Source organism: Puma concolor, chromosome D2 (assembly GCF_028749965.1).
Source record: "Puma concolor isolate L17-30 chromosome D2, mPumCon1.1.hap2, whole genome shotgun sequence".
In the NCBI taxonomy this organism is placed as follows: Eukaryota; Metazoa; Chordata; class Mammalia; order Carnivora; family Felidae; genus Puma; species Puma concolor.
The window spans coordinates 12,587,076-12,599,696 of record NC_141677.1 but is presented as its reverse complement, the minus strand read 5'-3'; the positions used below and the strand labels follow the sequence as shown (position 1 = coordinate 12,599,696).

The 12,621-nt window shown below is 49.8% G+C and overlaps 1 protein-coding gene across 5 annotated transcripts in view; it reads left to right on the top strand.

Moving 5' to 3' along the window:
• GPR137B (G protein-coupled receptor 137B) overlaps window positions 1–12,621 on the top strand; it is a 56,567-nt gene that overhangs the window by 12,960 nt on the left and 30,986 nt on the right. For all 5 annotated transcript variants that reach the window (XM_086679611.1, XM_025914974.2, XM_025914973.2 and 2 more), the window contains exon 2: window positions 9,206–9,255. In XM_086679611.1, the coding sequence (XP_086535737.1) occupies window positions 9,206–9,255 (50 nt within the window). The remainder of the gene's footprint in view (window positions 1–9,205; window positions 9,256–12,621) is intronic.

Sequence of the window (12,621 nt, the reverse complement as noted above, 5' to 3'; positions counted from 1 at the left end):
CTCAAAAATAAATAAACGTTAAAAAAATTAAAAATTAAAAAAATAAATAAATAAAGACACGGACAGTCTCTGCAAAGATAGAGACACCGTGCTTGCCCTTGTTTTCACAGAGAGCTGACCTGAACAGCTGATCTCCCTAGAGCTGTCTTTTGCTCATCTCCAGGATTGCCACAGAAAGGGAAAAACCCCACATTTGGGTCTCAGGGACTTTGTCATGTCACCCTGCTCTGGTGAATGAGGGTGCTCAGCATGGGGAAACACTGAGGCAGCTGACTAATGACTGTCACCTGGGGAGAACAGGCCCCCGGGTTTGCATAATTTCCCCAATATGTCAGGAAGTGGGCACCACAGAGGGACCTTAATAAGAGCAAAGAGCGAATGTGTCATGGTTCCTAATCTTTTCGAGCGTGAAAGTTCCTTTTATGGTCAAGAAAGCCTCTGTGGTCACAGTTTAGAAGTTGTGCATTTAGAATCGTGGCTTGAGACGATAACACAAGGACTAACAATAGTAACAGTAGCAAACACACAGAGTGCCTGCAAGGTGGCCACGGTTGTCTAAGTGCTGTGTGTGTGTGTGTGTGTGTGTGTGTGTGTGTGTGTTAATCCACCTAATCGTCACAGAAACCTATGAGGTGGGCGCTGTTACTAATTTCATTTTACAGATGCGGTACATGAGGCACAGAGAGGTTAGGCAACTTTTCCAAAGTCACCCAGCTGATAATTAGTGGAGCCAGGATTCAAGTCCAGGGGAGCCAGCGCGAGTCCACACTCTTCACCAGCTTTACATGTCTCTGTGCCAGAGACAGACACATAGCTGTGGCCTGTGGACAGTGGGATACCGGGCCTTAGTGAGAATGCATGAAGCAGGGTGTGTGTTTCAGCCTTCCAATGTTGCAAACACATCACAGCGGGTGAACAAAGAAGTTGCACAAAGGTAGGGAAGGTGGTAACATGTTCAGATGAAGTGAAAAACCAGGCCAGAAGGTACTATGTATTTGTTATATGTGATACGTGTTATTTTGTGGACACATACTATTTATTTATATGCGATGTGTTATTTGGGAATACCTACCTACATAGTAAGAGTATAAGCTCTCCTGGGTATAGTAATGCTAGATTCAGAAAGCAAAGATCTGTGCAGAGGAGGGAGGGGTCAGAGTGGGGGAGAGAGATGCTGGGAGCCTCGTGTTTATCTTTTTGATTTATTAAAAATAAAACAGACCTGGAGCAAACCTTGCAGGTCGTAACAGGGGGCCTGACCTGCGCGGTGGGTACATGAGTATTGGCTGTGTTACTTCTTTGGGTATACGTGACATATTCTATAATGAAGTTTGAACAGCTGTAAGTTTGCGAAGTTTTCAAACGAACGTGCCTACATACATTTAAAAGTAGTGCGTGTGTGAGCGAGAGAGACCTCCTGGTTTCTTCCGACCTCAGCCTGCGTGGTGCACGCAGCGTCAGCCCCACTCCGTTCCTGCGAGACTCTCCCAGGGACCACGGCACTGGGGATCCGGGGTGCAGCTGGGGCGGTGGGGTCTGGAGACTGTTATGGGTGGGAAAGTTGGGGGGTGTCCGCCCTGCGTGTTCATTTCCAAGCGGCAGAGCTTCCGGGGATATGGAGCCCCGGAGACACAGGTCGTGTTTGGTGGGGGTTCATCAGGCGGGATGTCTGCACGCGACTCTGAATCAAGTGCATGTTTGGAAGTTCAGTCGGTCGTCGCCGACAGTTCCTCTGGGGCCAGAGAGCTTTTGTTTAGTTTCGCTGAATGCACAAGGGAGACCGTCCTACACGCAAAGAGTAGCGTGGGGGAGTTTCTGCCAGAAGCAGCCAACGTGACATTAGGAAAAATGATTGTACGGCAGCAAATGCCAACTTGAGTCAGTAGGAGGAAAAATAGGCAGGAGTTCAAAAGGTCGAGCGGGGTGGGTGAGAGGGTCAGGGACTGTAATTTACCAGGGGAAGGAGGCAGAGGTCAGCAGCCGCTCTCGAGCCTTTCTGCTTCTGTCCGAGCAAGTACGTCATCCATAGCCCTCCTGCGTCATCTGAAAGGTGATGCAAAGGGCCTGGGGTTACCAAGGGGACCTTGCAGGGCCCGCAGTGGGGGGGGGGGGGTCACATTCTGCCCCAGCCACAGGGGCCAACTGGGGGACAGCTTCCAGCTTCACCCCACGTCTACCTGGAACTGGGTCTTAAATCAGAATCTGAGGAGGCAGGTTTGCGCAGTGACTTCTGCAACCCCAGATGACATCTTGGGAAAGTCCGCTAGTTTTCCTCCCGTGGGCACCCGTTCTGGGCAGGACTTTGTACAGTGGTGAGAATGATGCTGAGCCCGTGGGGCGTCTGCGATGGGAAACACTGTATTTCTGTGATGGAGCAGCCACCTTCCAGGGCAGCAGCTGTGTGCTCCTGCCCTACCCTGTCCTCCCAGCCCTCACCGCCATGGGGCCCCCCCTGAAAACCCTGGTGTTTTCACCGACTGTGTAGACACCAAAGGGATGTCGGGAAAGGAGACCTGACCCCTTCGTTCACCCTTCTCATTCCCCAAGAGACAGCTGGGGCTCTCCCTTCATCAGAGCTCCAGCCAGACCTCACAGTCCCCCGGGGCCACCACCCCCTGCTGTCCCTGTGACACCCTGCGGCCCCTCCTTCCTGTCTCAGTTTCCCTGCCATGGGCCTCCCTCTGAGGGTGCCCTCCACCACCCCCCATCATCTAGCCTCTCTCTCACACCTCCTGTCTCCAGGCCCCTCTCCCTGGGGCCTGCCCCTCCCCAGGCCCCTCTCCCGTGGCCTGTCCCCTCCCCAGGCCCCTGTCTTGGCCTGCTGCTCGCTTCCTTCCTGCTCCTGCACTTGGGTGGTGACACAAACCGCTCCACACGGCCACCACCCTGTGAGATTTACAACACTGTTACCACTCCCAAGGAGACCCCTGTAGCCTGAAGCTCCCTGTGTCTCCCCAGATGCCCAGACCTGCGTCACCAATTACCTGCCTTCTGCCTTGGATCTGCCTTCACTTTCACCTCCCCTCTCAAGCCCCCCGGCGGGCCCTTTGCTTCTCGTCCCCCTGCTGCCCCCACCCCGATTCTCATCATCCCCGCTGCCCCCCCCCCCGCCCCCCGAAAGCACCGCTCCCATGTCCATTTCCCCCACTGAACACCTTCTGTGATGTCCCACCCGGGGACACACGTGCCTTCCTGCCCACGGGCTGCTGCTTCCCAGCCCTGCCGCTGTGCCACTGCCGTCCCGGAGCCGTAAGGTGCCCCCCTCGGCCGTCCTCCTCTCCTCACGTCATCTCAGGTCTGCTCCTGCCTCCTCGTGCCACATCCTGCCTCCTCATAGCCACTTACACCCCCTCATACCCCCTCACACCTCCCTATGCTTCCCTACACCCGTTCACACCCCCTCGCACCCCCTCAAATCACTCATGCCTCTCCACACCTCTGCCCTCCTCACATCACTGGCATGTCTGTGTCTGGTTGTGAGTTTCTGGAGGTCAGGGACCAACTTTCCTCCATCTTACAGTCCTTGAGTCCAGATTCCGTGCGCCATGTCAGGTGACCTGATGTGAACGCCGTCAATCTGAAAGTGGGAATGACACGGATTTTTGTCTGGTCTCAGATTTTCCTTAGCCATTCACACAGTCCCTGACTTCCTCCTCTCTGATTTTATGGGTCTGGTTTTGTACTGAGCAGGCAGGGCCTCTGCCGTCAGGAGCACCGTAAAACAGGCAAGGATGATTAATCTTTGTGTGCCTGCCCTTCAGGAGCTGTCTCCTCTCCCGACCGAGTTCCGGCCGAGGTCAGCAGGAGCTAGCAGTGGACTGGAGGAGATGGGCAGCCTGATAAGGGATCCCTGGCGGGCCAGAGAGCAGGGATTACCCAGAATGCTTAGCTCCACTTCTGGGCACTAACCAACCTTTAATGACGTCTCTTGGAGCACAGATTGGATTAGGGGTGAGTGGAAGAGTTTGGATTTATTTTGCTGGAAGTTTGGTCCAGACATTCATGCACTTTTCATTAATGGAGGCAAAAACTGTGCTGTAAAAAAATATACACGTATGTGTATTTATATGTACATGCGTGTTTGTATGTGTGTGTACTTGTGTGTGGGGGGGGTATATAATAACGGAATGTGTATATTGTGCTTTAAGATGGCAGGAATTTAAATACAGCTTTAAGGAACTTGACTTTTGGAGGATTAACTTGAAGGATAAAGGAAGATGTTCTCAGCACAGCTCGACTAGATTCAATTGCATTTGAGGCATACACTCATCACAAATTGTCAGCAGCAGGTTGAGTTTTTACAAATCGTGGACAAGCCTTGTATTTTGATGTGGTTATCACCTTGGCTTTGAGTTTAGAGAGGATCAGATGATTTACGATCAGATTGTGCCTTTCCCTGGTGAGGACCTTGTCCCTCCGGGCAAGGCGGGAGTTTGAGTTTTGTGGGGTTTCCCCCTCTTTTATTGCACAAGTCATTCCGTGGTCCCTCAGGGTGGACCCCCTGGTCCTTCAGGGTGGAACCCCTCACCCACGGGCCCCCCATGCTCAGCGCACTCCTTGGCTGCTGTGTTTAAGGGGGAAAAGTCTGAGTATCATTTAAAAGTTATCCTTCCTTCTTGTTTGTTGCGACTATTATTATTGCCATCATTACTCTTACTAAGGCCGCAGTGAACAGTCCATGCTTAGTGCCGAACTCTTTTCCCGAACTCTTTCATTCTCATTCAGAAGACCTTACGTGGCCAAGTAAGTTTGGAAAACTGGTGCCTACCGTATGTTTTGCTCAAAGATTTACAGCAGATCGGAGTCTTTTCCAGACTCGGGGAAGTTCCTGCGGGGAAAAACCGTTTAGCCTAGCAGTTCCTAAATGTGTTTGATCCCATGACATTTATTTCCCTAACACGGATGAATTCTCAGTTCTGTGGGAACACCTTGAGAAGCTGTGCCTCCGAGGAAATTTCTTAGAAGCGGAACTGTTGGAGCAAAGCGTGTGACTGCTTATGAGGCTTGCATCCTGGACCGAGTTTTTGATGGTCGCGGCTGGGCACGCCGCCCTTCACCACGCTCCGAGAGGGGTGTTCTGGGGTCCAGGCTGGCCTCGGAGGCAGTCCCCCCGCACCTGACTCTGTGCAGTCTACGAACGTATGCAGGCGAGCTACAGAGGCAGGGGGCTGTGGGAAGTTGAGAAACGTCTGTTTGGTTTGTAAAGAAGGTGGGCAGGTGGGCAGGTGGGGACTCCTTCCGCGCATCCAGCCTGAAGACCCAGCGCTGGCTGGTGGCAGGAGCAGCAGGGAGCCCTGTTCGCCTGAGTTGACCCTCATCCACCCAGACTCCCTCCTGTTGTCTCTGAGCCACCAGGAGCTGCTGTAAGGACCAGAGTGGGCAGTACTCCGGGCGAGACAAGAGGAGGCCGAGGTGCCCACCGCTGGAGCCCATGGCTTGCATGTCGGCTCCCTGCGCTCAGACCCGCTGAGGCCAGAGCCTCTTTCTGGTCTGCGTCCCATCTTGTCTCCTCTGGGTGTCTCCCCTCCAGCTGTAGGCCTGTTGAAGGCACTTGGCACAGAGCCGAGTCCACAGGATGCGACCACCTAGTCGTGCCCCATCCGGGGGACGCTATCCCATGGAGTGCCCTTGGGCCATGCCCGGGAGCACCGGGATAGGCCTGGTGTGTACGAGTAAACTGAGTCACCCAGGCCGAAGTTACCTGCCGCTGACCAAGCCCCACTAAGTGCGGCACAACGTTAAAAATATTTGCACATTGACTTGACAAGGTCAGGCACTTTTTCAAAATATTGTAGTTTCGGGACACCTGGGTGGCTCAGTGGGTTCAGGGTCCAAGTTTGTGAGTTTGAGCCTGGCATCAGCCTCTGCTCTGACAGTGGAGAGCCTGCTTGAGATTCTCTCTCTCCTTCTCTCTCTGCCTCTCCCCTGCTCGTTTTCTCTCTCTCTCTCTCTCGAAATAAGTAAATAAACTTCATAAAAAAAATGCTGTGGTTTTTTCCACACTTTGATATCTATGAATTCTTAATTTTTTATTATTATTATATTTTTAGATGTTTATTTATTTTTGAGAGAGAGACAGAGCATGCGCAGGGGACAGGCAGAGAGAGAGGGAGACAGAGAATCTGAAGCAGGCTCCAGGCTTGAGCTGTCAGCACAAAGCCCGATGCGGGGCTCGAACTCACAAGCCATGAGATCATGACCTGAGCCGAAGTCAGACGCTTAACCGACTGAGCCACGCAGGCGCCCCTGAAAATGTGTTTTAAAAGGAGGGTTGGTAGTTCTGCTGATTGTAAAGCCTGTGGGAATAGGTGTGGTCCCTCCTCCCCCAGATACAGAGTCTGTGCCTGAGGGTCCCCGTTGGCAGCCTGTTATTGGAGACTTGAGGGAGGGCAGCAGTGTATATGTCTGGGGGGCTGTCCACGGACCCTGAGCATCCCCTGATCTTTGTTCTTTGCATCATACCTCTCAGTGTCGTGTGATTATCGTGGTGGCCTCCTCCAGTGTGTTTTAAATTAACGATTGCAGAGCTATTCAAGAGTAGCGCTTTTTCTCATGAGGTGGTCCTTGGACTAGCTGGATCAGAATCACCTGGGGTCGGGAATGTATTAAAATGCGGATTCCTGGGCCCCTCCCCAGACCCACCAGGTTGGCACCTCTAAGGGTGGGGCTGTGGGATTTGCATCTTTAACAAGTTCCCTGGGTGATTTTTTTTTCTTTTAATTGAAACATAGTTGACACACAATGTTACGTTAGTTTTCCAGAGTACAACATAGTGATTCCACAAGTCTGTACATTACTCCGAGCTCCCCATGGTGAGCATAGTGACCGTCCCCATACCACGCTATTACCTTATTTACTGTCTTCCCTATGCTGTACTTTTCATCTCTGTAACTCACTAAGTTTATAACTGGGAGCTTATACTTCTGAATATCCCCTTCACCTATTTTGCCCATCCCCCCCCCCCCCCCCCCCCCCAGTTCTCTGCATCTAAGAGTCTGCTTGTCTGTTGTTTTGCTCTTTCAGATTCCACATCTGTATGAAATCACACGGTGTTGGTCTTTCTCTTTTCTCTGACCTATTTCACTTAGCATAGTACCCTATAGGTCCATCCATGTTGTCGCAAATGGCAAGATTTTATGCTTTTTTACGGTCAAGAAATGTTCCATCGCGTATGCATACCACTTCTTCATCCGTTCATCTGTCCGTGGGCATTTAGGTTGCTTCTGTATCTTGGCTATTGGAAATAATCCTGCAGTACTCATAGGGGTGTGTGTTATCTTTTCAGAGTAGTATTTTTGTTTTCTTTGGGTAAATACTCAGTAGTGGAATTAGTGGATTGTATGATACTTTTTTTAATGTTTTGGAGGATTTCTGTACTGTTTTCCCTATTGGTGGAGAGAGGGGATTAACTGCTGAAGGTCCTCAGAAGAAGGCCTTTTAGAAGGCTGCCAGAGGGAAATTGCATACGTGTTCTGGGAACTGGCCCTTAGAGCCATCACGGAGGCTCCGTTGTGACATCTGCATCCGCAGACTTGGCCAGGCACTTGGGATCCACCGAGGAATTTCCTGGGATTACTTTCAGATACCCCTCTTGCAAACGGATGTCTCACTGTGTCTTCCTCAGACCCGGGGGTTCGGGGGGGGGGGGGGCGCCAATATTTAACCTGTGTGACCTCTCAGATCCCAGAGCTGCCCCCACACCCCCCCCCCCAACCAAGCCCACCCCGTTCTCCCTTTGCCCCTCCTCCACTCATTCCAGCTCTGGCAACGTATCTGCCCCTTAGATATTTTCAGGAGCTGAGCCAAATCCACGAGAAGTCCCAAGTACAAAGAGAGCTGCGAAGCTGGAGGGCGTGTTTGGGAGCTCGGTGCAGAGGGGCTCGCTCGGTAGCGGGGAATGCGGGGCTTCCCATACTCCCCATCCACGGCAAGGTCATCCCTGGAGAAGGGTCGCCCCTTCTCTACTCTCCCATACCCTCCCTTCTCCCAGAGTCACCCCCGCCCTGCAAACACCAGGGGTCCAGGAGAGCCAGAGCATGAGCTCGTGTGCTGCAGTGTCCTAGCCCCGCGCGGTCCCCGGGACTCGCCCGAGCTTGTCCCCGAAGCCCCTGCGCGCATGCGCACTACGTGTCGTGGCCGTGTCGCGGCTGGGCTGAAGGGAGCCGCCGCCTGCTTTCTCTGCTCATCGCCTCTCAGAGTCTCTGCCAGGCCGGCCGCTGCACCCTGCATGGACGCATTAGCAATTGTGCAGGACGCAAAAGCTGTGGCGAATTCCCAACACGTGACCTTTCTCCTATAGATAATGGTTTGATGCTTCTAGAGACCAGGGACATTGACAAAGTGGGCTGCAAAGTGTGAGGCCTGGGTGCGTGGATGCTTATGTTCAAACAGCATGAATTTGGTGCCAGTGAAAATTCTAATAAAGGGTAAGGGTAGGCTGTTTATCTCTGGTGGGAGTATGGGCTCAAATATGAATCTTTATTAAATTTTTTTAATGTTTATTTATTTTTTAGAGAGAGAGAGGGAATGCGAGTGGGTTGGGGCAGAGAGAGAGGAAGGCACAGAATCCGAAGCAGGCTCCAGGCACAGAGCTTGATGTGGGGCTCGAACTCACAAGCTGTGAGATCATGACCTGAGCCGAAGTCGGCCGCTCAACCAACTGAGCCACCCAGGCGCCCTTCAAATATGAATCTTATCATAAGAGAAACACCTTGGCACTGGTAGACCACTAATACCTTTACATTTTCTCCCCTTTTTACCATTTTCATCATTAAAAAAAATTTTTTTTTTTAAGTTTTATTTACTTTTGAGAGAGAGAGAGAGAGAACAAGGTTGGGGGCAGAGAGAGAACCCCCAGCAGGCTCCATACTGTCAGCATGGAGCCCGTTGCAGGGCTTGAACTCACCAACCATGAGATCATGACCTGAATCAAAACAAAAAGTCAGATGCTTAACTGACTAAGCCACCCAGGTGTCCCCCCACCCCCATTTTCACCATTTTTAAATACCTTGGTCTTGAAAATTGTATGGGTGGCTTAAAAAATCTTTAGCTTAACAAACATTCTCACAAAGCAGATCTGTCCATTTCAGAAGCTGTGCCCTGGCACCTGGGTATAAAGGGAAAGGGGCGTTGAAGCGATGATGTTGGTTTGTTGGTGTTGTCAACGTATCGCATCCCCAACCCGCCATGTTGTTCTGTCTTGCAGGTGATTTTCAAAGCCAAGTCAAAATATTCTCCAGAATTACTCAAATACCGGTAAGTACCCCGGGGGAATTTCCATCCGCGTCCAGCAAATACGTTTTTGACTATTTAGTACTAGGCGAGGCACCCTGAGGCAGAAATGTAGTCCTCGTCCTTGAGAACCAAACACTCTGTAAAGAGGTCCTTAAACAACACAAAAACTCACAGAATCAGGCAAAGCAGTGGTTGTTCAGGAGGAGGAGCAGTCTCTGCCTCGGGCTCTGTGCACTGTGAGAGTCACGGGAATTTTGTGGAAGAAGTCAGTCTGTGCTGAGCTGAGAGGAGAGGCTCATAATCTGGAAGGAAATGCCTTAAATCACATGCCACGTTTATGTGAAGAGGTCGATAGGCATGTTTTTCTGTGGAGAGGGCTCATGGGTTTCCCAAAATTTTCAGAGAGGTCGGTGACCCCAGCACCCTCCACCCCAACGGCAAAGAACCAGTGGCTTAAAGAATGTGAGACTTGGTCAGGGGGAAAGGGAGACCAGGCATTCGGAAGGGGTGAGGCCAGCATACGGTGTTCTGATGTCCTTGCCCGGGAGGGCCCCACTGCCATGGGCGGATGTTTCTGAAAAGGCGACTTTGGCCAGTTACCTCCTTGAATCAGAATGAGAATGTATTTCCTTTGTTCCTTGAGAAGTGTGTAAAAATGTGTGCCTGTTATGTTTTACGTAAATATATAATTTGAAATGTATAAATGCTTTCTGTTTAAAATTCCGAAGATGTACTTTTATTCAGATGTAATTGACATACAATGTCGTATTAGTTTCAGGTGTACCACAGAATGATTTGATGTTGGTATATGTGTATTGCAAAATGATCACCTCAGTAAGTCTAGTTAACCTGCATTACCATCCATGGTTACAAAAATTGTTGTTTCTTGTGATGAGAACTTTTAAGGTCACGGAAGTGCATATTTTGATCTCCCATTTTATTTCCAAGAAAACTGAAATTGAGGAAGTGATATGACAGTACTCAGATCAAGAGACAAGTCTTGGCCACGTTTCTTTTTTTTCACCTCATCTTGATGTCTTTGTTCACTACTTTGTGCATGTTTCTACCAGACTACTCAACTGGGATTTTAGGGTCCACCATGAAATAATGTTACTATTATAATATAATAATAATAATAAATATTATGTAATAGTAAATGTAATATAATATAGTAATATAATATATGACTGATATAATATAATATATAATATAATATAATATATAATATAATATGATATGATATTATTATAATAAGGAGAACCATTTAAAGGAGCAGTTCCCAAGTTAACTTCTCCGGAAGCAAAGTACCTGGCCTTTCCTCTGCACCCATAATCTCTGCCTCCATCCTCTTGACTCTGGAAATGTAGATAGCTTTGGGGACTGGGGAGCCAAGAATGGGTGAAGATTGGGGTGGAGGAAGAATGTTCTGATTGGATCACGGAGCTGGTCTTGTCTTGGAAGCAGTTGGTTGAGCCTGGGGTAGTAAGGTGTCTTCTCGAAGTGAAATCCCAAAGCACTGGTCAGAAAATTTGCAGCCTGAGCACTTGGGGGATGGGATTCCTTTCGGTGAGAAGATGAGTGTGTGGGGACTGTACTTGATTCTGGAACCAAAGTGCAGACAGTAGGATAGGCTGTTTCTAGTGGGAGGGGATTTGCAGAAATGAAGGGAGGAGACCCGGAGAAACCTGGCTGGATGCGATGCTTGGGCTGGAGAAGGCATAAGAAGCCAGGAGGGGTAAGGTTTCAGTGGGAGAAGCCTGTTAACTCCGGTCTAATAATAAATCCTCAGAGTTATTCGTGTTTATCTCTTCTATCTCCTCTGCTTGATTCCCCATTTCCTTAAGCCAGATGCCCCTGCAGACATTTCAGGCCATGATTTATCCCTTGAGATGCTTTGATACATTGGCTTGTAAATAGACTGGCTTTTCTTTTTTTTTTTTTTAATTTTTTTTCAACGTTTATTTATTTCTGGGACAGAGAGAGGGCATGAACGGGGGAGGGGCAGAGAGAGAGGGAGACACAGAATCGGAAACAGGCTCCAGGCTCTGAGCCATCAGCCCAGAGCCCGACGCGGGGCTCGAACTCACGGACCGCGAGATCGTGACCTGGCTGAAGTCGGACGCTTAACCGACTGCGCCACCCAGGTGCCCCTAGACTGGCTTTTCTAATTGAATCATGACTCATTTGAAATGAAACCGTAGCCCTTAGTCTAGAACTGGTTGCAACTCCTCACCCCAAGCTACTCCCATAGCAGTTCGATGTTGTTGTTGTTTTTTAAGCTTATTTATTTACTTTGAGAGAGAGAGGGAGGGAGGGAGGGGCAGAGAGAGGAAGAGAGCGAGAGAGAATCCCAAGCAAGCACTGTCAGTGCAGAGCCCGATGCAGGGCTGGAACCTACGGGGCTGGGTGCTCGAGAACGCTTTGACTTTAAGCCTTTTAAACCGTTTTCCCTCCATCTTTGATTTTTTTGTTGTTGTTGGTAAGTAAAAATGTAATGAGCCAGGCTTTGCTTTTCCGGTTCTGTAAGGAATCTAAGATCTAAGAAGAGAAATGGAAACGACGCTTTCTAATCCGTTAGCGCCATCCCCTCCCCGAAGGAGGTAGCCAAGGTAGCAAAGTTCTGTCGTGTTGCGTTAGCTGGCACTTCTGTCCCCAGGCCCGTGTGGGCAGGACTCTAGGAGCCACCTCAAAGGCCCACCATCTCTGCGCTTGGGGACTAGCCAGAAGCTGATCCCTCTGGGCTCATGAGCAAAGTCGTCTTCCCAGATGCAGGGCCCCACTGATTTTCTTCTCCTTTGGCCTTTTTTTCTCATCATAGGCTGTTTATCCTGACCCTATGGTTTGAATTGAAAGGCAGTAATTCTGGGGGAGAGTGTACATTGTTGCCATGGAAACACACATTTGCCCTAGGATCTGTTCTGCACCCCTGCCCACCATCTAAATCTCTTTTCTGCAGAGCTGCAGACCCAGGAGGAAAAGTGAAGTTTTGTAAGGTTTTTTTTTGTTTTTGTTTTTGTTTTTTTTTTTGTAAAAAATGATAAAATAGAAAAAGATTGAAAGTTTGGAATGTGGACCTGTGGAAAGAAAGAAACCAAATCTACTGAGCTCCCCCACTCTCCTCCCCACACAACCCCCCTCCAGCCCTGAGGAAACACAGTGATGTTTTCCATCATAGGTTTTTGTATACATTTCCCAGGACGGAGTTGTTTTACCACATTGACGATTTAGCTGACTTTTACCTTAATGTTGGAGTAAAAGTACTTTTTCCATATTGTTTCACGTCTCACAACACAGCTTATTGAAGACAAAAACAGGCTTCGGTGCATCTGGGTGGCTCAGTCAGTTAAGCATCGGACTTCGGCCCAAGTCATGATCTCACAGTTTGTG